At 32.7% G+C, this 22975-nt stretch overlaps 3 protein-coding genes across 5 annotated transcripts; 1 reads left to right on the top strand and 2 right to left on the bottom strand.

Annotated features, from left to right (window-relative positions):
* Positions 1–744: 744 nt before the first annotated feature.
* On the bottom strand, positions 745–1358 carry LOC121121331 (uncharacterized). The gene has a single exon (XM_040716217.2). It carries the CDS (start codon positions 1351–1353, stop codon positions 745–747), a length of 609 nt encoding a protein of 202 aa, XP_040572151.1. The 5' UTR covers positions 1354–1358.
* Positions 1359–3906: 2548 nt separating this feature from the next.
* On the top strand, positions 3907–15949 carry LOC121121329 (uncharacterized). The gene is made up of 7 exons (XM_071890084.1): positions 3907–4035; positions 5395–5498; positions 6150–6285; positions 6347–6478; positions 8716–9100; positions 11552–11629; positions 15602–15949. Exons 1-7 carry the CDS (start codon positions 3907–3909, stop codon positions 15778–15780), a joined length of 1143 nt encoding a protein of 380 aa, XP_071746185.1. The 3' UTR covers positions 15781–15949.
* LOC121121328 (tripartite motif-containing protein 2) lies at positions 15838–21707 on the bottom strand. 3 transcript variants are annotated; one of them, XM_071890214.1, is made up of 7 exons: positions 21369–21707; positions 18483–18606; positions 17929–18419; positions 17624–17857; positions 17374–17560; positions 16155–17325; positions 15838–16037 (listed from the first exon to the last, which is right to left on the bottom strand). In XM_071890214.1, the coding sequence occupies exons 2-7, from the start codon at positions 18571–18573 to the stop codon at positions 15869–15871; spliced, it is 2343 nt and encodes a 780-aa protein (XP_071746315.1). In that variant the 5' UTR covers positions 18574–18606; positions 21369–21707; the 3' UTR covers positions 15838–15868. The 3 variants fall into 3 exon arrangements, with proteins under 3 accessions (XP_071746315.1, XP_040572148.1, XP_071746314.1); XM_040716214.2 differs by having other exon boundaries at positions 16155–17560; XM_071890213.1 differs by having other exon boundaries at positions 16155–17560; positions 18483–21288; positions 21369–21670.
* Positions 21708–22975: the final 1268 nt, after the last annotated feature.

Genomic DNA, 22975 nt, shown 5'->3' on the forward strand with positions numbered 1-22975 from the left:
GCAATTTTCCTAGTAACTGTATATTTGTATTTATATAAAATAGAGTTTATGTGTGTGTGCGCATGTTTGTCCTTTATGCTTGCTCACACCGTTGAATCTAAGAGGTTGTAATTTTGCATGAATGCCTTTTTTAGCTGTGTCAGGCTTAGACTCGTTGCCCAAAATCATTTTTTGGAGCTCAAGAAGACTAGAGAGGGGTTGACTAAGTCGTCAAAAAGTTGTCCTGGACCGAAGTGATACTTTGTTTCGAGGTGTGGAAGCGAGCTGAGTCCTTAAAAGGCCTCAAATTCCTGCCTTACCTTGCGAACGAACGTCTCACTGAGTCCCAAAGTTCGAGGAATCGTTATGTTGTGGCTCCCAGGATGGATTTCAAGGAGGTCTCCGTTCCTTTTTCAAATATTTGGGAAAACATTCTCGTCAATTGATTCGATTTTTTTTTTTCAAATAGTACAGGCTTGAACAAGCTATCTAACAAAAAAAAATCACCTACCTAAATACCTGCATTTGCACAAGAAAGTGCATCAAAGGGGCAGCATTGGAACCCTGCATTTTTTTAACTATCATGAGTAACTGTGATGACATAAATACACTTTTAAAATTGTATTAGAGAGGGGAAATATCCATGGAAAAAACACATAAAAGTTTATGAGGATATTATACATATATTTTGAACCGTTTCATTTGGAAATAGAGTCTTATTCAATTATGTTATTAGATAATAATAAATATTGTTTCAAAGGAAAGTTAATGAATTTGATAATGAAACAATTCTTGGAGTCTTTTCTTGAGATCATCCCTCTCTTCCGAGACGGCATGTAATTGCGACTTAAGAAGACCCAGCTCCCTACATAACTTCTTGTTCATTTCTTCCATGTCCTTCCGATGGTTCATTCTTTTAGAGCGACAGTTTTGAGCATAGGTACGATTCTTGAGGGTTCTTCTCTTTCGCTTGGCTTGCAGGATTTCTTCTTTGGAGAGTCCGCTCAATTTACGATTGAGCTCACGAACACTTAATTGTAGGAGATTTGTTTCATCGTCAAATAATTGAGACTCGTTGGAGGAAGAGGAACTCACTTGCTCTATGACTCCGTTTGATGGGTCCTCTGGAAGAAGGGTCGTGTTGTTTGGAGGTGATGAAGAAGGTATGACTTCTGGAAGGAGAGAGTCCAAAGAGATGTAGGAGGTCGCAGCATTGTGTACGGATGGGTCTTCTAAATATTTGTAGCATTCTTCTAGAGGTTGTGGATTCGGAAGTAAATCTGGATTAAAATCCAAGAGGCCCTCTATATTAATAATGTCTTCGCAGTATGAGGAATTGTTGAAAATTTGCTGATGAATGTAAGTTTTCTCCATTTTGGAGGAACTGAAAATGCTGAATTGACATTAAATAATTTACAGGACCTCATACTATATCCCACAGAAATATTTATGCAAGTACATATTTCTAAGTGCACGCGTTTTATTTATTTTTTTACAAGATAAATTGATATTTTTGACTGATGTTTTTTAAATTTTAAATACATAAACATATTATATATATATTTTTTCTAATTAAGAGAATTATTGACAGGAAATTACAACTGGACGTCTTGGAAAAAAAAAAAAAAATATTTATCTCCTGTAAAACATTTTTTCATGTAGGTATGTCTTTTGAGTTGTAATTACCTAAATATTAACCTATATACGTTGTATAGGCAGGCTTGATGTTGTTCACCTTTTTTAATCGTTAGGTCACTTTAATCGTTCTTTTTTTTTAATTAGTTTAGTTCACTAAATCATTCCCTTTGAATTCGTCTAATCATTCACTTTTTAAACGCCTTTCCGTTTTCTTTTGACCAATTTTAGGAAGATAAAACACAATCATATTAAAGCGACAAATTTACAATATCTTTTAATAAAACTAAAGAGTAGTTTTTTTAAACGATCCCAATTTCCTCTGGTCTCATGACAACCCACAACAAATAAGTTTTAAAAGAAGCTAATGGAGACAATATACATACTTCTTTTAATCAGGAACAAAAACTTTGTGCAATTAAAATGGTAAGATAGACCACACATTTTTGGCTATAGCGGTCGGGTGCACTACCTGATTCGTCCACAAATATAGAAAACTTATCAAGCATCATGGCGAGAACTATTTGACGTTATTTTTTTAAAGCTTTGTCCTCCGGAAGCGGACAAAATCGTCCGAAATCAAGCAATGTTGAAGAATTATACAAAATATTGAGAAAAATTCCGGTAAATCGATGAAGGCAATCGCTGACAGCATCAACGCAGCATCTTGTTCAACTTTCCATCGTGTCATCGATAAAGATCTATGGTACCACAGCTTTGCATGTTTCCTGTCAAATAGGTATAAAAGGGTAACCGGAACAAAAGGCTTTAATCAAGCTTAAATAGAAGCCTCCTCTGAATGATTTTGTCAAGTTCTTCTCAGATGAGAAAAATTTCTCTCAACCCCAGAAACATAACTCAAGGAGCAATAGATGGTCGGCAAAAGTCCTTATAACGCCCCTAGGATCATGAGAGTCTAGTACACACAGCAAGTTATGATTCTTGACTATGTTAGTAGCAAAGTCAAGTCACATTATGCCGCCCTTTATCGTTAACTATGATCTACATCTGTGTTCTACGCATCAAAGTCCTCCCCTAGATCCACAGTATCATGAAAGACTGCCTTAGCATCTAGAAGCAAGACAGCCTTTATTTCATACAAGCAAAGGAACACTCAATTTTCTTGATTCTGAGAATGTGATGTACATCCCACCGAGTTCGTGGCCTGCTAAAAGGCCGGAATTGAACCCTTTTTGTCTACTTTGTCTGGGGTAATGTTGGAAGGTTATACATATATTACTTAATTGAATTAGTTTGTAAAAGTTAGATTGTATATTAATAACAAATATGAATCAAATCATTATTCAATCCAAAAAACCCGCCGAATTGAATGTAGCATTGTTCATTAGGTAGGTTTGTTTTTCAATTTTTTCAAATTTGGATGACGGCTTGTCTAAAAAAAATAATTGTGATAGGATAAGAAAATAACCTATGCAAAATTTCATTGTCATACAATGTCATCCGTAGGAAGCACATCTCGTTTAAATTTCAAAATAATACAAAAGCTCTTTATTTACTCAATAAAGATTAAAATAACATATTAATCATTATTTTGCATCAATGTATTATAATAGACATTATTCTAACCTATAGCAAATATTAAAACAGTTTTTTCGAAAGCATTAGAATCCTTTGATCTTTCCTTTCTGAATATGTAAAAGAAATGATCCGCACTATACACAGATCATCAAAATTTCGTAACTTTTTATTTTATTTTTGTTCCATAGGATAATTTAAAAAAAGTAAAAATAATTTAAACTATTTATTTTGGTTACAAAAATCAAAATAATTTTATGCAAAATAACTAAAAAAGTAGACTTAGTATCTACATAATCGAAATTCGACCAAAAGTTGAAAAACATACCTCCCGATTGTTCATCTCTTAAGGGTATATAGAAAAATAAGTTATATAAAGTAAAGTACTACTCTCAATTCTAAGAAATAAGTAATGTATCTAAATTAAAGTATTGAGCATATTAGTTTTTGAATTTATAAAACTTGGATAAACAAGGATTTTCATTTTCCTTTGCAGAATTAATCTCTTAAGTTCAATTAAAAGGGGAGGTGGCATAGTTACCGAGTGGTCCATTCAATATTACTACTAACTAATTCAATATTTGAGGACGTTTGAGTGATTGAAATTAATTCATATTTCGATATATTAAAGCATAAGAAAATATGTACAAAACAAAACAAACTTGAGTATTCTAGCTTACAAAAAAGTCGAAGAAATGACACTTGAACGTGATCGACGAATTTCCATTCGCACACTCCAAGCCTTTGGGCGACTCCATGACCACCTTCTACGAAGTTAGCAAGTCCGAAACGTTGGAGAGGAAGAAGGGATTTGTCAAAAAGCCCAAACTAAAGCCGGATGAGTTAAAGAAAACAGCCCAGGCCAAACCTCTCATGTCCATGAGGGCAAGAAATCTCGGAGTTTCACTCTAGACTGTCCAGAAATATATTAAAAAAGTGGGTGGAGAGAGCCTTGTGAGGCTGGAGAGGCCACTTTTAACACCAGGAATGACAGAAACCCAGATTCTCTGTAGCATTACTTTTTTGAATGAGGCTTTTGAGTTCTTTTGAAATATTTATGACATTGCTCGGATTCCAACCCCTTCAACTACAACTTTTGGATGCATGTCGAGGGGAAACCCTGCAGTATCTGTCATCCAAACACCTAGACCTTCAAAGCCACTGTCAGCCAGCACTATACCCTCATGACAGAGGACTACACCCACAGCGGGTGCCAGGCTTTTTGCCATTCCCTAAAGTCATTATTGCCGCTAAGGGCGGTTACATAAATGATTAAGAGAGCTCAGGCACACACATCTATTTATCCTATTAATTTTGTTGAAATTCTATTTTTAATAAATAAATTATATCTTAAGTTTAAAATTCAAAGTGTTCAAATTTGAATGAACCACTCAGTACCAGGGTACTTCTTGGAGGCTGTTAGTTATTAATAGCGTACTTCATGTTATATATTAATTCATTTGGTTGACAGAAATGTATTATCGTAAATTCAGATAAAAGTTGATCACGTGGTTCGTGTTTGGATACTTGGTTTTATAGTTTAAGCAAAGAGTGGTGTGAGGCGGGCTGCAAAGGCTGGATAGACTGAGCATACGATGCTGGGCTAGTACAGCCATAAAATTCACTTTCATAAAGCAGATTTTTTAAAAGTAAATGGCGAAATCTTACATTTTCTCACCTGAAATTGGATTTTTTTTTTTTTTTTTTTGTTTCTTTACAAAAGTAAGAAAATATTATATTGGGGAAAAAGTAATTTCATATTTTCCCCTTTATTTCAATGCTTTATGAAAATTGTTGCAGTCATCCGATTTAAGCCAAGTATGACATGTTCTGTTCGATAACTTGTTACTTACGATAATCCAACTTCATAATGTCCTTCTAGTAGAATTCCTTGCACCTACTGTCAAAAAACTCGGAAAAACAATTATCAAGGGCCTCAATTGAAGCCAAATTAGTATCCCTAAGGGCGCAGTCTATGGATAGGAATAGATGGTAGTCGGTAAGACTGTAGGGTGGATGTATAAGACCTTGCCATCCGAGCTCTCGGAGCCTCTGGCTCGTCATAAAATATGTGTGCAGCCTGGTTTTGTCTTGATAAAACACGATTCCTTTCCTATTCGAGATTATTTTATGTATCCGCCTTCTGCAAATGGTTCAAAATGGTTGTATGATCGATGTTCAGCTCCTGAGCAATACTTCGACTGCTAACATGACGGTCTATCTCGATATTTTCTATGATTTTAGGGAGATTTTCTTCAACAGGCCTGCCAGTACGGTGTACATCATTCATCTCCACTACAACAGAACGAAATCGCTCGAGCCACTGTTGTGCGACACGAACCGAAAGTGTATTGCAAAATATACATTACATACTTTACCTTTCAGGTAGTAAAACTGTAAAATATGACGAATTTACTCGACGCACAGTAATTCACGACTGTACATGCCTAGCGCAATACTTAAAAAAGCGTTTGCAGTATACACTCCTACCTTTGCAACACTTTATCGTGTTATTTGATGTGACCAATAATGAATAAGATATATGGATATATAGTTCAAAATCATGTTAATTTTCTCTCTCTTTTATTTTTACATACCGATAGGAAATATTAGGTTATGGAAAAAGTAATTTCGTATTTCCTGCTTCAACGTGTAGGGCGTACAAATTTAGCCTGAATATTCGCCCTTGACAATTGGTTGTTTTTCTACGAGAAGGGCATTATCAAGTTAGATTCTTGCTGACAAATTATCGAATAGAATGGGGTATACTTTATTTAAATCGGAGGATTGTAACAATTCTTATAAAACATTAAAATAACGCGAAAAATACCTATTATATTATACAGCACTGCCTATAACTCTCGAGCAAACCCTCACTGTTACTAAGCCTTTCCGTCTTCGAGAATTAATCAAATAAGTAATATGAGCCAACACTGTTCATGAACGACAATTGCTCTATGCTCATATATATCAAATCAATACTTTATATTCTTATTAAGGTTTGAGTTTATTGAGGCTCAGAGAGCCTGTGTACTCATCACAAAGAAAAGCCTTCTCTTCACGACACTTTATCTACTCCTCTCATTTGGAATCCCTCTCCTGATTGTTGTCTTTTGCTACAGTGCTATTTTCAAGGTAAATCCATAGAAAGAATCCGTCAATATAATTATCAATTCATTCTAATTCATTCATCAAGGTTGCTTGGACAAAAAGAAACAAAATTAACATTTGCTTGGAGAATGTTGGATATTGTAAAAGTCCTTATGGGGGATTACTGGCCCCCTCCAAATCTCTATGGTGCTGCAGTTTGACTGGATTTAGTCTAAAGGTACATTTGATTGAATCATATTCAAATATATCAGAGGCGTCTGCAAGATTAAATATATATTTATTCATTTGGTGGGGGGAGAAGGGGCTCGGTTTTTGATTTTTTTTCTTTTTTTAAATCCAAAAATTAAAATTTTTAGAAAAAAATTCGAAAAATTTAAATTTTTTGAAAAAAAAATTCCAAAAATAAAAATTTTTTGTAAAAAAATTCCAAAATCCACAGTTATTCTCAAAATATTTATATTTTTAAAAATATTACAGTTAGTCTATTCTCAAAAAATTTCAAAAATTAAATGTCAAAAATAAAAAATTTTGAAAAAAAAATTCAAATATTAAATTTTCTAGCAAAAAGCAAAAATTCCCTAATTTGGGGTGCTGGCTACAGCCCCTCCAGCCTACCCCCTGCGGACTCCCCTCTGAGTATTCATAGTGGATACAAAATATATACCGAATTCATGGTTTGATGAATTCCTATTACACATAATTATACCAAGATTAGTTTGTAAATCCCTAATGACATTATTTAATGGAGCAAAGTTGATATTTGAGAAGTTAAAAATAGAAAATGTACAAGTGAGTGGTACTTAAATCTATTTTTATTTTTTATTTTCGAAATGTGGGGAAGGCATGGTATGTACAAAAATATTATGTTATGTAAAGTTTTTATTGATCCATGTTTAAAATAGTGATGAAACGATTCAAAAAAAAAATATATCCCCATGCTGATTCTATAATATTTTAAATAATCGATATAAAATACCCTTTTTTTCTGTAAATTTCTAAGAATTACAATTCATAAAATAAAGGATAATGATTCCTCGACCTGTGGAGCTTTTCCCAAGGCGAATTTTCCTAGGGTGAGTAATCCCACGGCAAACTTTTAAAAGACAAATTTTGCAAAGGCGAGCTTTCCTAGATCTCTTTACAATACTAATTCCTCGAAAATAGCAATATTTACACCAAATGCATGTGTTTAGAATCATTTTATTCACGTTTAGTTTGTGTTCAATTTGTTTCTCATCAGTTTTTGAGCATTTATTATCGTAAATTATAATATTAGAGTCTTTATAAAGTTATAAGACTCACTTAACAAGGTACAATGCCCTCCAGCCCACCCCCTGCGGACGCCCCTGGGAAAATTGCAGTCGGTAGAAAATTACCTGTAATTACTCTATTATTTACGTATAGGATTAATCCATCAAAGTATCCGTAGATGATGGTTAATAGAAATACAAGGATAGACCAATAATGTAATCAGGCCTGCTATAAAGACAGGGAGATTTTGACAAAACACAAAACCAGTCATAGTCTATGACGTCACTATTGCTAGAATTTTTAATTTCATGTATCGTACCGACTATTGGGTAAGAAAAACAGATTTTTACAAAACAAGCAACCATTCATCCACTATGACGTCAGTATTAAAAGCGTGGTGGAAGTCAAACATCAGTCGTACACGCGTTATGGTATACCTTGTATTTCTATTAACCTTGCCGTAGAGGTTTTCCCTTCTGCCAAGGAATTTTCAGCCCTATTTGATTATGTCAGCAAAAATAGTTTTAATAGGGTTGAGTGACTTCCCATAGAAATATTAGTTTGGAAAAATGGGATATCAGTATAAAATTCCACGTTTAAAAATTGTATATAATTAAAATTTGTGGTAGGTCAACTTAAAAAAAATCAAGAGCAAACATCCAGAAATTGTTTCGACTTATTTATTCATAAACCATTAATAATAAATAATTATTCATTTATGTTCTCAATATAAAAAAATCTTGAAATAAAATCAGGAAAAACTGTTCATAAATAATTAAATTTACGAAAACAAAATTCAAAAATCCACAGCTGTTCACAAAAAAATTTCAAAAAATAAATTTTTCTGAAAAAAATGTCAAACAATAAATTTTTTGGAAAAAGATTATAAAAATCCCTAGCTGTTCTCAAACAGTTTAATTTCTTTGAAAAAAACATCACATATTAAATAAAAACTTCAAATATTACACATTTTTTGGTGATAAATTTCAAAAATCCATGACCAGTCACAGAAAACTAATTTTTTTGTAAAAAAAATTTGAATAATTTAATTAAATTTTTGAAAACAAATTTCAAAAATTAAATTTTTATGGACGCCCCAACGATTAAATACTTAATTCGTTTCGATTTGTGATTGCATGATCTCTATAAATCAAATATTTGTTATAATTCTACGTAATATTAATTCTTTTTGTTTCATAAAAGTTGAATCGAAGAAGCGGCACGCTTCAACGCAAAATAAGCACCAACAACTTCTGGAACCTCCAAGCCCGCTCCCCCATCAAAAGCATATTTACTCTCGTTTCAATTGTGGGATTCTTCCTCATCATTTCTCTCCCAGATGCTGTAAGAACACTTGAATGCTTAATCTCTGGATCCAGCTCACAAATTGGACATACTATCTCCTACTGGGCCTCAAATTTAGGTTATTTCTCTCATCCATTCCTTTATGGGCTGCTAAATCGTTCCATACGGAAGGAACTTTACAAGATATTCAATATACATCAAACAGGTTCGACAGGATTAAGAGTGCGAAAGAGACACGTAACAACTTTACCTAAAATCCCCGAGAGACGAATAAGTATGCCTGGTAAATATTTACCCCCCTTTAATTGGCTTAATAGTCATTCACCACCAAGGCCGGTACATACTTCATCTATTATAAATAGAAAAATACACATACGTAATACTTGATACGTAAATGGGTTCTCTTATCGTCATAAATCTATTCATTGATTCGTCAATATTATGTAAAACCTCTATGAACATATACGTCATGTAAAACCGATATTTAACAACTCTTTTCCTATGTATGAAATATGTATATACATGGGTCATCAATATAAAAGCAAGTTAGAATGATTTATCGCAAAATGGAGTGTGAACAAAAATCCAAAACATCATATAGATACACAATATACAGTATTCTTGGTCTTTTGTAGAAACTACAGCAGCTAAAATTACGTAGTAGTTACTGTCATTCGAGTTTGCTGAAATTACATCATAATTCATTACCTCTTTCAAATAGACAAGATACCTGTAGGAGATGTGTGACTAGAATGTATTATTTTCTTAGTTCTTATATTCTTTAAATCTTAGCTATGAGTGAAAAATAAAATAAAAAGATAGCTAAGGCTGAAAACACAGTCCTTAGGATCGTTGAATTGTAAAAAAGATCGGATTGATAAAAAAAAAGACTGATAAGGTGATCAGTCCATGGAATGATTCAACACTAGTTATCTTCAATTGATATCAAGAAATGGCTTGTATTCACCCTTTGGGTGTGTCCCCAAATGTACTCTTAAAGTAGCCAACATTGATTGGCCTAATAAAAGAATAATGGTTTAATACTATTCCTAAAATTGTTGGGTAGATTATCTCATCTCATTAATTTGAATCATCTAACTGACTCAAATACGTCTTTTATTTATTTTTTATTAAGAAATTAAATTTTTCGGAAGGGATAAAATTTAAACGAAGAACCTTATTTGTATAATTGACAAATCGAATAAAGATTTTTTAGACGCTATGATTTTTTTTTTTTTTCTATAACTATAAAAATTCCACTAAAGAGGGGTGTGAGGGGCAATGACTATTATGCCACAAACCATATAAACAGTGGAAGAAATAAGCATTTGATCCCTAGCCAATTTTGTAAGTTTGCCCACTGATAAGACTTTTTATGGGCTTGAGGTTCAGAGACTGGCTAGACCAGTTCAATGTGCTTCTACTTGAGATCTCATTTGTTGCGTTAGTCGTATATTTTATGTATTCTTGCGCTGGAAAACCCATTACGCGGGTCATTTTTAATGACACTACCCTGGGGGTAGAGTTTGACGCCCAAAATGTTCCAGTGGAGGGCCTCGTTCATCCTCTCTTCGATAAGATGAGTCACCCTTTCATCATAGCTGAGAAACCCCTCCAAGGCATAATGTTTCCACCCCTTCACGTTCCGGATGTTGTTCTTGGTAGTATTGTGTCAGTCCTTATTTAAGACTGCATTTCTGTCCAGTTCAGTCCTGCGTATCAGTCCAAAAACTTGTAGATTTTGGTCCTTGATGGTATCACTTAACTTTATTTCTTCTTTTTTTAAATCAGCTCTAGTATTGATAGTCCAAAGGACTGACAGTCTTAAAAACCAGTCCCAATGACTGGTAGGACCGGTCCTAATAATTGACTGGATCGGGCCGAATATTTGGGGTTAAACTCAGCTAATGTTGATTTTCTAATCAGTTTCTCCAACCCCTTTTTTTGTGCGACCTTTTTTTACCGTTCAACGTTCCTAAGGGCCGATACCTCGATTTTTTCGTCCTAACAATCTTTTATATTCTTCAATCCTAGCTAGGATTGAAGAATATACTTACTTTTAACATCTGGGATCTTGTCTCTTTGAAAGAGGTTATAAATTATGATGAAACTTCAGCAACTCAAATGACGTGGTTAGTAGTACCTACGTATTTCAAGTGTTGGACTTTCCATAAAAGAATGATGAGGATTATTTTTAGGACTGACACACTGTATTAGGACGGGACTGATAGGACGGCGGTCTTTTTAGGCCGATCCAACACTATACTCAGCATTGTTCTTCCCCCAACACTATATTTTTTGCCCATGTAATGTCAGCCACTATAAAAATAAACCTACCATTAAAGTTTTAGACCGTTCTTTTCTTTATCAGACGGCAAACTTACAAAATCGCCAGGAGTCAAATACTTATTTTCTACACAGTACAGTGTATACCTATATGATGTTCCGGATTTTTATTCAAATTTGTTTCTATGTTGACATACCACAGTTATTCCTGATACCTAATGGGGTAGTACGGATTACAAAAAGTGTATTGTACGTTTTATTTATAAGCCAGGAACCAGAAATGAAATTGATTATCTATTTATGTCCAAAAAGATTCTTTCAAATAAGTCAACACAAATTTATAATTAGTACGTCCTTCATCTCTTTACCCAATACTATACCTCTCTAAAGAAGCCTGCCGGTGGTACTATTTGAATTGATTTAGTCTAATAGATGCTCATTATTTCAGTATTTAGTTTGTCATATAACCAATCTAATGAAAAAATTGGCGTACCTCCGTATTTAGTGCATTGGAGAAAAAACAAAGGTAAATGAAATCAAATAAGTGAATATAATATTTTAATTAGAGCCCAATCGATATATTAACAAGCCGATTATATACCATTTGAGAAAGTTTGCACATTAATTATTACTGATATTTTTTCCTCTATAAAACAAAATCAACAAGTAAAAAAGTTTTTAAATTTATGTTAACCCTTGATAACACAGACCGAGACCGTGACTAGGATGTCAGGGAAGTTAATCTTTTGGCAGAATGTTTTTAAAAAAAATCAATTATTATTTTTTTTAAAGACATATTTTTCCTTTAAATACATTAAACTAAAGTTATAATTTTGACTATAAACGTTTGAACAAAATATTTCATATTTAACAACAATCAGGACACGCTTGAGTGAGGCCCATTACTATACTCCCTGTATAGTCATGGGCCTCACTCAAGCGTGTTGGACATTTAAGTAAAGGCGTACACGTATAAACCATTTTCACGTGATGTCAGAATTGTTGATGTGAGCCATTATGGAGGCATAAACAAACAAGTTTTATAGAAATTAAACTCTTTTTTATTCATACTTGGTAGTGTTGGATCAGTCTAAAAAAACTTAAAAGACTGGATACCTATCAATCCTGTCATATATAAAAATTCGTCTAGTTCGGTCCCCAAAAAATCGGTCTGGACCGATTTTGCAGATAAACTGTTTATAACATGACATCATATGTTTTTTCAAGTACAATGACGTTATACGACGTTTAAACAGAGATAGCTCGGATTAATTATGATCCCACCGTCTCTTATATTTATACAGTATTTGTTCTAGAACTTATCGTGTACTTTTGAGATTGTTTGAAAAAAAGGAATGATTGTTGATCTAGAAAAAAAAATGGTCTCTCGTATTATATGAAACCGAAAAAAATCGGTTCATAAATTGAAACCGAAAAAATAATAGGTCCATAAAGTGAGACAAAAACAAAATCGGTCTACAAAGTGAGACCGAATAAAATTGGTCCACCGTCTGAGACCGGGATCTGGACCGAAAAATCGGGCCAAATCCGTGTAGAAAAAATAACTTAAGATCGAACCGGAAAAAAATCGTTGATGGACCGAGTCTCAACACTAATAATTCATTAGTAATTAATATTGTTTCAACGAAAGAGGTAATGAATCATTATTACCTCTTTCAAAGTGACAAGATACCTGTAGGAAATGCGTGACTAGAGCGTATTGTTATACGTTCCAGCTGTCAGTCATTGTTTTCTTAGTCCTTACATTCTTCAATCCTAGCAATGAGTGAAGAAAATAAAAAGATAGTTAGGACCGTAGGACTGAAAGATCGATGTATCAGTTCTTATGATCGTTGAATGGTAAAAAAGATCGGACTGGTATAATAAAAAAAGACTGAAAGGGTCGGGGGAAAAAGTTTGGCAAGGCAATCAGTCCTAGGACTAATACAAACAATATTACTAAGGAAATTAGTGAAAATGAGACCAAGAAATAAAAGGACAAAACCTTATCATCTATCACAATTATCTCCTTCATAAAACTGCCTAGTTTTATTATATATCTGGCACTAAAATGTATTAAAAATACGTTATTACATTTTTATATAATCTTATTTCCATATTGCATATAAAAGGTAATTATTAGAATGGAAATAATTTTATATTTTTGTTATATTATTCTACTTGTCTCGTCCCTAATCGATCTAAATAAAAGTAAAAATCTAGCCATTTTTATTACATATTACTTTGATTTAATTAAATATCAGAGTTTATCAATTGATTTTAGTAGTATTCCATGCAATTGACAATTCTTTTTTATTCATAAATCCATTTGATGGAGTTTTATCAAGGTTTATTGGAAATCTGTATCTTTTATCTAGTAGAATATCAAGGTGGATCCCCCAAAATGGTGTTTCCTTCAATTATGATGCAATTTATGACGTCAGTGAAAATGCTATATGTACCACTATAGACAATATATTATTAAAAACTTTGTATATTGATTATAAGTTTATTTTTTTGGAGGACAAGAAAAGGACACATTAATAGTTTTCGTGATTCAAATTTAATTAACCATTACGTTTTCATTCCTACAAACAAGGCATATATTTTAAATCCCAGAATCTTCTTATTTTGAGAGGGATAGTTTTGAAGATTATGGTACCCCAAAGTTCATAGAAATCACGGAATTCGAAACATATTGTGTCTGGAATTACGTGATAGAAATAAACTATGTATAGCCACCTGGTATGTGGCTAGATGTGGTAAACCTTTTCTCTTTAACGGATACTTTTGACAAAAGGGCTCTAGGGAAAGAGCGGTCAAGGGAAAAATAAACAATTCAATCAAAAGACAAGGAAAACTATGTTCCTAACATCGACATATAATATCGTGTTATTGTTGTGACGTAGTTGCCCTATTCTTCTCTTTTAAATAGGGGGGAGACTGCCTGTTCAAACTGTCTACGTGTCTGGAGGAACATGTAGCAGCTTCTAATTTTAAGCTAATCAGAATTGAGAACTACTAAATCCTACCTTCCTTGCCTTGAGTGTCCACTCTTTGCCTAGAGTCCTTTAGTTTAAACTGACTGTATATCTGGAGGAACATGTAGCAACTTCTATTTTTAAGCCAATCAGAATTGAAAACTACTAAATCCTACCTTCCTTGCCTTCAGTGTCCCCTCCTTTCCTTTTGACCAGGGCTGATAATTATAAATGTAATTAAAAGAATGTGAAATGACTTATAATAGTCATAATTTTTAGAAAATTATTTGATCGACATTTATTGTCGATCAATTAAAAACTTGACGCATCGACGACCATTAATAAAATAAAACAAAACGTCATTGTGCCTACAACAGTGGTTCACAAATTTCCCTTAGTTTGACCCTTAAATATGTTGCTAGACACTATGCAACTCCTACACTTACCATTGAGAGATGAATATAAAATTTAGAGTTAATTTGATGCAAATAAATGACTTAAAGGCCGTATATCAACCCTATAAAGTTAAACCTAGAGGTAAATAATATAAGTTATTTGACTATGTTGTTCAAAAATATATAAGGATTTTAATTCTACATATTTTGAAATATATAAGAAATAAAACGACGAAATAATTTAATATATTTCGTATGTATTAATTGGAATCATTTCCATAATATAAACTCTCTTTTTGGCGGTAAATAAATTCAAAATTGAGATTCAAACAAGTAACATTACCGGCTCTGGATGTGCAAATAGGTTTATAAACGAATCAGGGTCTTAATATGACGCATGTGCATTGAGCAAAGTAGGTCTATTCTCAGTTTAATTCTGGAGACAGCAACTCCAAGATCATTCTCCACATTAAGCTGCGATCTGTATTTATTTTGATATAAATTGATATGGAAAAAGTATTCTCACATAATCAGTTGAGCCAAGGTTATTAGTAAATCTAAAGCTGCTTTAGCAACCAGTGGGTACTTATGCATCCTAGAAATCCAGAACTTGTCCAAGTGTTTTAGTATCAAAATGGGTTTTTAGTGTTTGTCACATGAAAATTCGAGAACTGCATCTTCCAAGTTAGATTACAGATATCCAGAGCGTATCAAGCTATGTTATGGGAAATAATTTTTAAAATGATCCGGAAGAGAGTTATAAATAATATGTACATTCATAATTATTTAAGTTTTGATGCTAATCAAAGTAATGTAAATTTAAGAATTATATTCTTCTTTTTTTGGAAATAATATCGCGACCCCTGTCCTATACGAAAATGATTCCACAATATTAAACTCCCTAAGATAAATATTCAATAATAATGTGAAATCGCATAATTCTAAATGCTGATTCTTGGCTTTCTACGAAAAAAAAAAATTACTGGGGGTTCAAGATTACTTTCAAATAACAAAAAATCAATTGATTAATCGGCTTTTTCTCCCTCCCCAAATAATAAATTAATTGTTCCTAAAAAAAATTAATTTTAATAATATCTTATTTATTCCATGGATCTTAAGTAGAAATGACCAATTCTTCGGATCCTTCCTCAAACAACCGGCGAACATCTGAACCTATCAATTTTGAAAGTTATCAGAGACTTCGTAAAAGAAGACTCACAACGGAATATTTATTAAAAGAAAAAGAGAGAAGAACATTGGAAAAAAATCCCATGATTATCATTACACCTCCAATACAGTGACGAACTTTGTCGATAATATATATTTGTGTTTTAAATTAAAAGTGAGATCGATATATCTTTTGTTCATCATTGAAATTGTGAATTTAATTCATAAATATATATAAATTTTAGGAAAAATATTTACAAAAAAAACTGTAATGCACAAATTAAATTTAACATCACTGTACAATACGACTAATAACTTATTTTGAGTAGTTTCTAAATCTATATTTTTGTCCCATCTGTCTGACGAAAAAAACCAGAAATCATATATTTCACTGAAGGAGAAAGTAGTGTAATAATGACATTATATTATGGTATACATAAAACTATTATTTTAAAGATAAAGCTCTATTTTTTTTTAATGACATATTATTTCAATTAATTATAAGTACCTATATTTTTTGACACAATCATTGCCAATATCAACAACAAGAACATGTTTATTGGGAAATACGGCAAGACCGGTAGGTCTCTTCATTTTTGATCCGTAAGAATCTATGATAGAATACTGTGTTCCTTTATCAAAGTCAAATACCTGTATGAAAGACTTAGCCTTTTCTGAACGAGTTGCGAGCAAAAAGCCAAAGCTATCGGCGGCTACTCCAACAAAACGACCTTTCTCGGAGGTTTCAATCTTACGAAGGTAGGATCCACGGCCATCAAAAATAAAGATATTAGAGTTAGCAGCCACAAGTATGTCTCCTCGTGAAGGAGCAACACAAACAGCTGTTAAATCACGAAATCTTTCGATTCGATTCTGACAATTATTAATATTATTCGCATTATTCTTGGAAACAATGCTTTTCTTGGCTTTATTTGATGAAGCTGCGATGGCACTCGGAAAAGGTGGTTTAATACTAAAAGATATTTCTCCCGATTTGGCATCAAAAACTAGGATGGTGCCTAATCCGTTATCAGCAACTAAAATTTTGTCATCCTCTTCTTCAGAGGCCTTCCAATAAGCGAGATCGATCGGCTCTTGAAAATCCTGATGAGTGAAGGAAAAGAGGGTTTCTCCACTTGAAATACTTAGTTCTGTTACGGTCTTTGTTCGCCAATTGATAACAAATAAACTTTTGCAAGACGTTCTTCCATTGAGGCATATTCCAGTCACGGATCTACCTTCGAGACCCTCATTTGTGATATGCCTCACAAAGTTGAGATTTTCTGATAATACTTTAATGCGAGAATTCCCGGTGTCTATCACATATACATTTCCATGAGACGTATCTACAGCAACATTACAGGGTTGCATAAATCCTTTTTCTTTAGTTCCTCGAGATCCAAAGCTGAGTGTAGGAGGATTATGATCGTTTACATCGAAAAATAGGGGCATATCTTTAATTGGACGACCAAATATGAGTACTTTTAAACAGTATGTTCCAACAAGGTGAAGAGTAAAGCAGATATCATATGTTCCATCACAATTATCCTTTAAATGAACGGACTTAATCTCATTTCCAGAACTGTCCCAAACAGTTGCAGAAATAGGATCTCCTCCCAAGGATTGCACAGACCCGTTATAATCAATGGCTTGAACTTTGGCAAGGTTTTCAATATGAGCTATAGGAGAATTCATTGTGACTAGGCAAAGAGAGGGAAATGTTTTACTTGTCTTGATGGAGCCCAGAGTTGAGAGTAATTTGGTGAGCCCTTCCGACACTTTCTTGTTATTTAAATGAAATTCTATAAATGAGTTTTCTCTAGGTTCAGATAGCATAGACAAGGCATCTAACTTACAGTTCAAGTCTGCTATCTTTTTGGTTATACTACGTACTTCTATTTGTTGTTGAGAGGCCTAAAAAACGAACACAAGGGGTTTAGTTCTTCAGTCTTAAAATTTATAAAAAATATATAATACCTTAATATCTGCCTCGACTTTGGTTTTTTCAGAGTTAATCAACGATAATTGTTCCTCCAGTACTTTCTTTTTTTCATCTCTGGCTTTCTTGACTGCCTCCATAACATCTTTTCTTTCAGCTTCTAAAGCCTCGGACACAAGCTTAAACTCCCGGTTGACAGCATTGTAGGCTTCATTAGCGTTACGATCGAGGTTATCGACTTCTAAATTAACAGCGTCACATGCATCATTTAGCTGTCACAGAAATAAATAAAATAATATATAAAAATCAATTTATGCAGCATGAAATTAAAGCTAACTCTTACTTTTGAAGTACATTCGTTTGCTTTATAAATAAGTATTTCTGACATTCTTTTGATTGCAATGGCAAAGGGAATGACGGTATGGTCATTGGAAATAAATTTAGAAATATGCTTTGGAGTCGACGAGTTGGATCCATCAGAGCCTTCAGACAGAAAACCAGATGACGTTTCATGATTTCCACCAGTACACTGGTTACAAAACACTTTATCACACGTTTCACAAAAAAGTAATTCTTGATTAGGATGATTTGAACATTTAGGAACAATTTCCCTCCTTTGCTTTGCCATCAAATCCAAAAGTTGATTGACTAAAAAAGATGGAGGTAAAGCTTGAATACCTCCTCTTGGGATGGTTATGAGTTCTCTGCATATTGGACAACGAAACTGTCCAGAATCTCGAGCAAAAGTTGCAATGATACGGTCTAAACATTGCAGACAAACAGTATGGGAACAGGGAAGAAGCTTTGGAGTATGTTCTGATCCATCATACATGCCTGAAATAAATATAAATAAAATATAAATTAAGTTAGAAACTGTAATGAAATAAATCCACGTACACAAACAAGTTCCACAGGTGAGGAAAGATTCATTAAAATCTTCATAATCAATGGAGACAGTTTCAACTAATGTTGAAGAGCTTGTAGTCATCCTTGCATGTTTTTTTCCAATAATTTTGGAGACCTAGTAATTTAAAAAAAAAGGTTTATGAGTTCGCCTAAAAAAATATTTTAAAAGAAGTTTAAAGCTCACAATACAATGGGGGGAAATCTAGATTTAGGTATAGATAATATCAATTCTGCCCATGCACCAAGGAACACAAACTGAAAAAAGTTTACACAACTACAAAGAGATGATAACGATTATTATATAAGCAGAAACACTCATTTATCTATGTAATAATAAAATTTGAACTCTCCAATGTTCTCCAGATCACAAACGACTGAGTAATTTATAACACTATGTCTCACACATTAACATCAACAATTAGTTTGAAGCAAAGTGAGGAATGAAGACAATATGAATTAGGATTGGACGTTTCAGTGAGTTAACAAATCAAACAAGGGAGCACACTTTCCCAAGATCTACAAAATGAGTTAATACAATGATCAAATGGACATTAAACCATCCAAATAATTTAGCCTTATAACGCCCAAAAAGAAAATGCATGATCAGAATTTTCATAAATTAGAATCCTTGTCCATTTCTAAAAAAAAAGTAATGATGTTTTTCACTTCGAAAGCGAAAATTTGTGGACTTTGGTTAAAAATTGATTTTTTTTTTGTTCAAAGCAACTGACTAGCTGTTTTTACGGATGTTTATTTAAAAAAAAAAGATTTTCTCAATAGAACCATTATATAAAACCATTTGTAAAACAAGTGGTTTTAATGCTTTTTCTATGGGGCAGTTTGAAAGGTCAACAGTAAGAAAATCACATTTCCCCTGTTTAATTATGATCTATGGATAATACATTTTCAATTGCTGTCATCAAGTTTTTGGATCGAAAAATTGTCAAACTGTTCAAAACAAGGATTTCAAATTTATGTATCAAATATAATACGTATGACGTTATAGAGTTAAAAAAACTGACACATATAACTGAAAAAAGAATACGTACACAAGGCTTCAAAGATTTATCCACTTTTTCTTGGCTTTTTCATGCGAGCCAAGGATATGGTCATATTATGAGTAACATAACTTGAAAATGTATTTTCGATACGAAAAAAATAACAATATAACATTGTGATGAGACGTCAGTTAACAAATCCAATAAGACATACTTTCGGTCACATCAAGGGTTAAAATATACAAGCTGAGCACTTAGAGTTTTTAAAATAATAACCAATTGAAACATTGGACCATCAAAAATTGTTTCAAGACTCAAGAATTGAAGGATCAAAAAGGAATTTTTACATTAAAATGTGTAATACTAATCAACTCTTTCTTTATTGATTATAACCAGAGTCTTAAAATCCATGAGAAACTCGAGCCTTTTTCATGTGAACACACTTTTACCAAGCATATGGTCAGATTTAGAGTAGAGGTAAATACGCAATTAGCGTTACCCATCATAATACCGTCAACTAAATATATAATAATTAATGTTTATAAATAAAATAAACTTTTGTGGAGGTGGAACATTATCCGGGATTCTTATTACATTACAGATTATCTGTTCAGCGCTTTATTTTAAGTTGACGGCAATATACTAGGGATGAAGAAGAAAGTCTCTTGTCAATACGTGATCATCTTTCGTGGTTTTAGGACACATTTCACAAGTTTTTTAACATGTCGTTGACCCAGCACAGAAACATACTAACTGGCAACACATAAATACATAGTTTAATCACTTTTATGGAGTAACCATTGATGAAGATTCTCATTCTGTAATAACTCAATATTTTTTGCATATTTCAAAAGCGACAATAAGCTAACTGCGATGTGCTATAAATCTATTCAGTCCAATACTATTCTATGTGGGTTTGACAATGTAATCTAGTATTCCTTTATAGAAAATGTGACTATTTTACACCGACTATTTGCTGCGGTCATCCATGACCCTTTAACAAATATAATTATAACAATATTTTACTTCAATAGCTAGATGTATGAATACACAAGACCATTTTAAGTAAACTGCATCATGTCTTAGTTAAATAAAATAGTTATATATCCTTGAAATGTACACTACATTATACAATTCAAAACAGTTAAGCGCTGGATTTGCATCCCCTAGCTTTAATATTGGGGAAGGTATAGTCACCTAAATATTGAAAATTAAATATTTAATATCAGGCTTTTGTCCGGATAGCATGTTTTCGCACTGGGTCAACGATATTTTTTATTCATATTAATATAATAAGTGTTTGATAAATGAACAATCAAGCTAGACATCAAAGATATAAAAGTGTGATACACCGTAAAGCTTTAAGCCCATTAATTTGTTCTATTTGGACATCGAAACACAAAGCAGTAATCCCCTATTGATTTAATCATAATTCAAAAATGGTTTTTCTTCTTATAAAATTTGATTGATTAGGTCTCTATATGGATCGGCATCAACAATGCTTAAGTTATTGCTGAGGGAAGAAAATTAACACAAATTCCACTCTGCATTTACATACGAGAATAACTACTCTAATGTGGATTCACAATTCTACGATGAGTCTAACAATAAGGGTCGTAAATCCGACTTATTTTTTAGCATGTTGTTGGCAACTTGAACAGTGTTGGAAGTGTAACACTGAGTGTTGGACTCGGAGTAGAATTAAGGATCGAAAAAAGAGTAATTCCAGCCTATGTTTTTGCTTGATACAGAGTTTCCTACATAGGGACTAGTCCAACGGAAAATTATCCTAGATCCGTCTACAACAAAAGGAAATGAATTGCCATAAAACCTCTTTTTTTTACTCCTTAAACTCTATGAAATGGCTAAAAATACTCACTAAGTCTAACTTAATCCATTTCGATGATAATATCAATAGATGTAATTAATGAATAATGAGTAATTATAAATTAAATAACTCCATTAAAAACTTGTCATCCATTCAATGTACATAGTTAAAGCCTTTAGCCGACCCTCAATGTTATGAACGATGTTTGTTTCTATTCCTTGGTTTGGAGAGGATGAAGACTCCAGTGATGATGATGATCCAGGGACTTGGATTGCAGAGCAATGGAATAATAAATTTCAAATTGAATACATTCCTCACTTCTTGCTAGTTCTTTAGTTCACTTCTTTGTATTTTTATTTTTTTTTATTTCTTTGTGTTATTTATTTCTCTTTCTTATTTTTCTTTCTTTCTTTCTCCAGCTAGCGAGGGAAGACTAAAAAAGGAATATGGAGTGCGCTCTTTTTTTGTGATTGACTGGAGTTCAAATGAAGTTTTCCATATATAAATATAACAAAAAGTGTATAAAATATGTCATAGAAAGTGGGAACGGATTTTTTTAACTGCTCGTCTGAACATACTTTTTTATTTCCCACAGCAGTTGTCATTATTCTTTTATTCTTGAAGACGAACCATTTTGATTTTAAAGAATATCAGAAAAAATTTCATATTTGAATTTTTTTTTCAAAAAAATTATTTTTTTCTTAATGGCTGCGAATTTTCAGTGAATAGCTTTAATTTTTTTCCTAAAAATGTAATATTTAAAGTATAATTTTTAAAAATTTTTGATTTAAAAAAAAAATTCTAATGAAAATGATGAAAATCCAGTGAAGAATGGGCATGTTAAAAAAAAAGAAACCGAAAATCAACATGGTAACCCTGAAAATTTGAAGATATGGTTAGGAGGAGAGAAAGAATAATGTTCATGACGTTTCATTAGATCAGCATCCATCAGTTGTTACAAGTGAGGAAGGAGAAAAGAAGATAAACAAGGAAATTTGTTAGAATTACTCCACAACAAATACTCAGGGTAACGCTCCGTCTTTTAAGAGCATACACAAATTTTCAATCAGGGTTTGAACATAATTAAATCCATTTAGGAAAAGAAGTTCATTAGTCAAGAATTAAATAATAATGGCAACTGCTAAGGATAAGAAAATTCCTTCTTTATATTACCAATTATAAATTAGCGGGCCAGCTAAAATATACGACGGATTGACACCATTTTATATAATCTTGTGGACGCCCCTAACTCCTTGCTTGCTAAATCGTTTGAAATTTGAAAAAACGAGAGATATCATTGATAGCAACACTAATGTTTTGCAGGTTAACAACAAATACATTTAAAAAATGTACAATATACACTATTACAGATATGTATCCAAGCACATTCATGCAAAAGTGCGGGATAAAATCAATTTTCTATCGAAGTAACGCTATTTCAAAAATCGTCATACAGTAATAACTACCTACTCCGCTTTTTTCAACCAAATTCTAACAAATTTCTGCCATTTCTGAGGTAAAATTTTTTTTTGCACCAAAGAGCCAACTTGATACAAATAATTACCGGTTGCTACATACATCAAGGTTTCTGTAAATGCAGTACAATTGTTTCGGTCAAACACTAAAACAAACAAAAAAAACTAGATCTTCACAAGGTT

The sequence above is a fragment of the Lepeophtheirus salmonis genome, chromosome 7 (genome assembly GCF_016086655.4).
Source record: "Lepeophtheirus salmonis chromosome 7, UVic_Lsal_1.4, whole genome shotgun sequence".
NCBI classification, from domain to species: domain Eukaryota; kingdom Metazoa; phylum Arthropoda; class Copepoda; order Siphonostomatoida; family Caligidae; genus Lepeophtheirus; species Lepeophtheirus salmonis.

Excerpts from the sequence above, each read along its gene's own strand:
- LOC121121329 (XM_071890084.1), top strand. The coding sequence starts at position 3,907 with ATGACCACCTTCTACGAAGTTAGCAAGTCCGAAACGTTGGAGAGGAAG. Across the intron at positions 4,036-5,394 it reads AACCTCTCATGTCCATGAGG|GGAGATTTTCTTCAACAGGC; the intron begins GCAAGAAATCTC and ends CTATGATTTTAG. Across the intron at positions 9,101-11,551 it reads GAGACGAATAAGTATGCCTG|TATTTAGTTTGTCATATAAC; the intron begins GTAAATATTTAC and ends TCATTATTTCAG.
- LOC121121331 (XM_040716217.2), bottom strand. The coding sequence starts at position 1,353 with ATGGAGAAAACTTACATTCATCAGCAAATTTTCAACAATTCCTCATAC.
- LOC121121328 (XM_040716214.2), bottom strand. The coding sequence starts at position 18,573 with ATGACTACAAGCTCTTCAACATTAGTTGAAACTGTCTCCATTGATTAT. Across the intron at positions 17,561-17,623 it reads AAGTCGAGGCAGATATTAAG|GCCTCTCAACAACAAATAGA; the intron begins GTATTATATATT and ends TTCGTTTTTTAG. Across the intron at positions 16,038-16,154 it reads GATTGTGTCAAAAAATATAG|TGAAATATATGATTTCTGGT; the intron begins GTACTTATAATT and ends TTTCTCCTTCAG.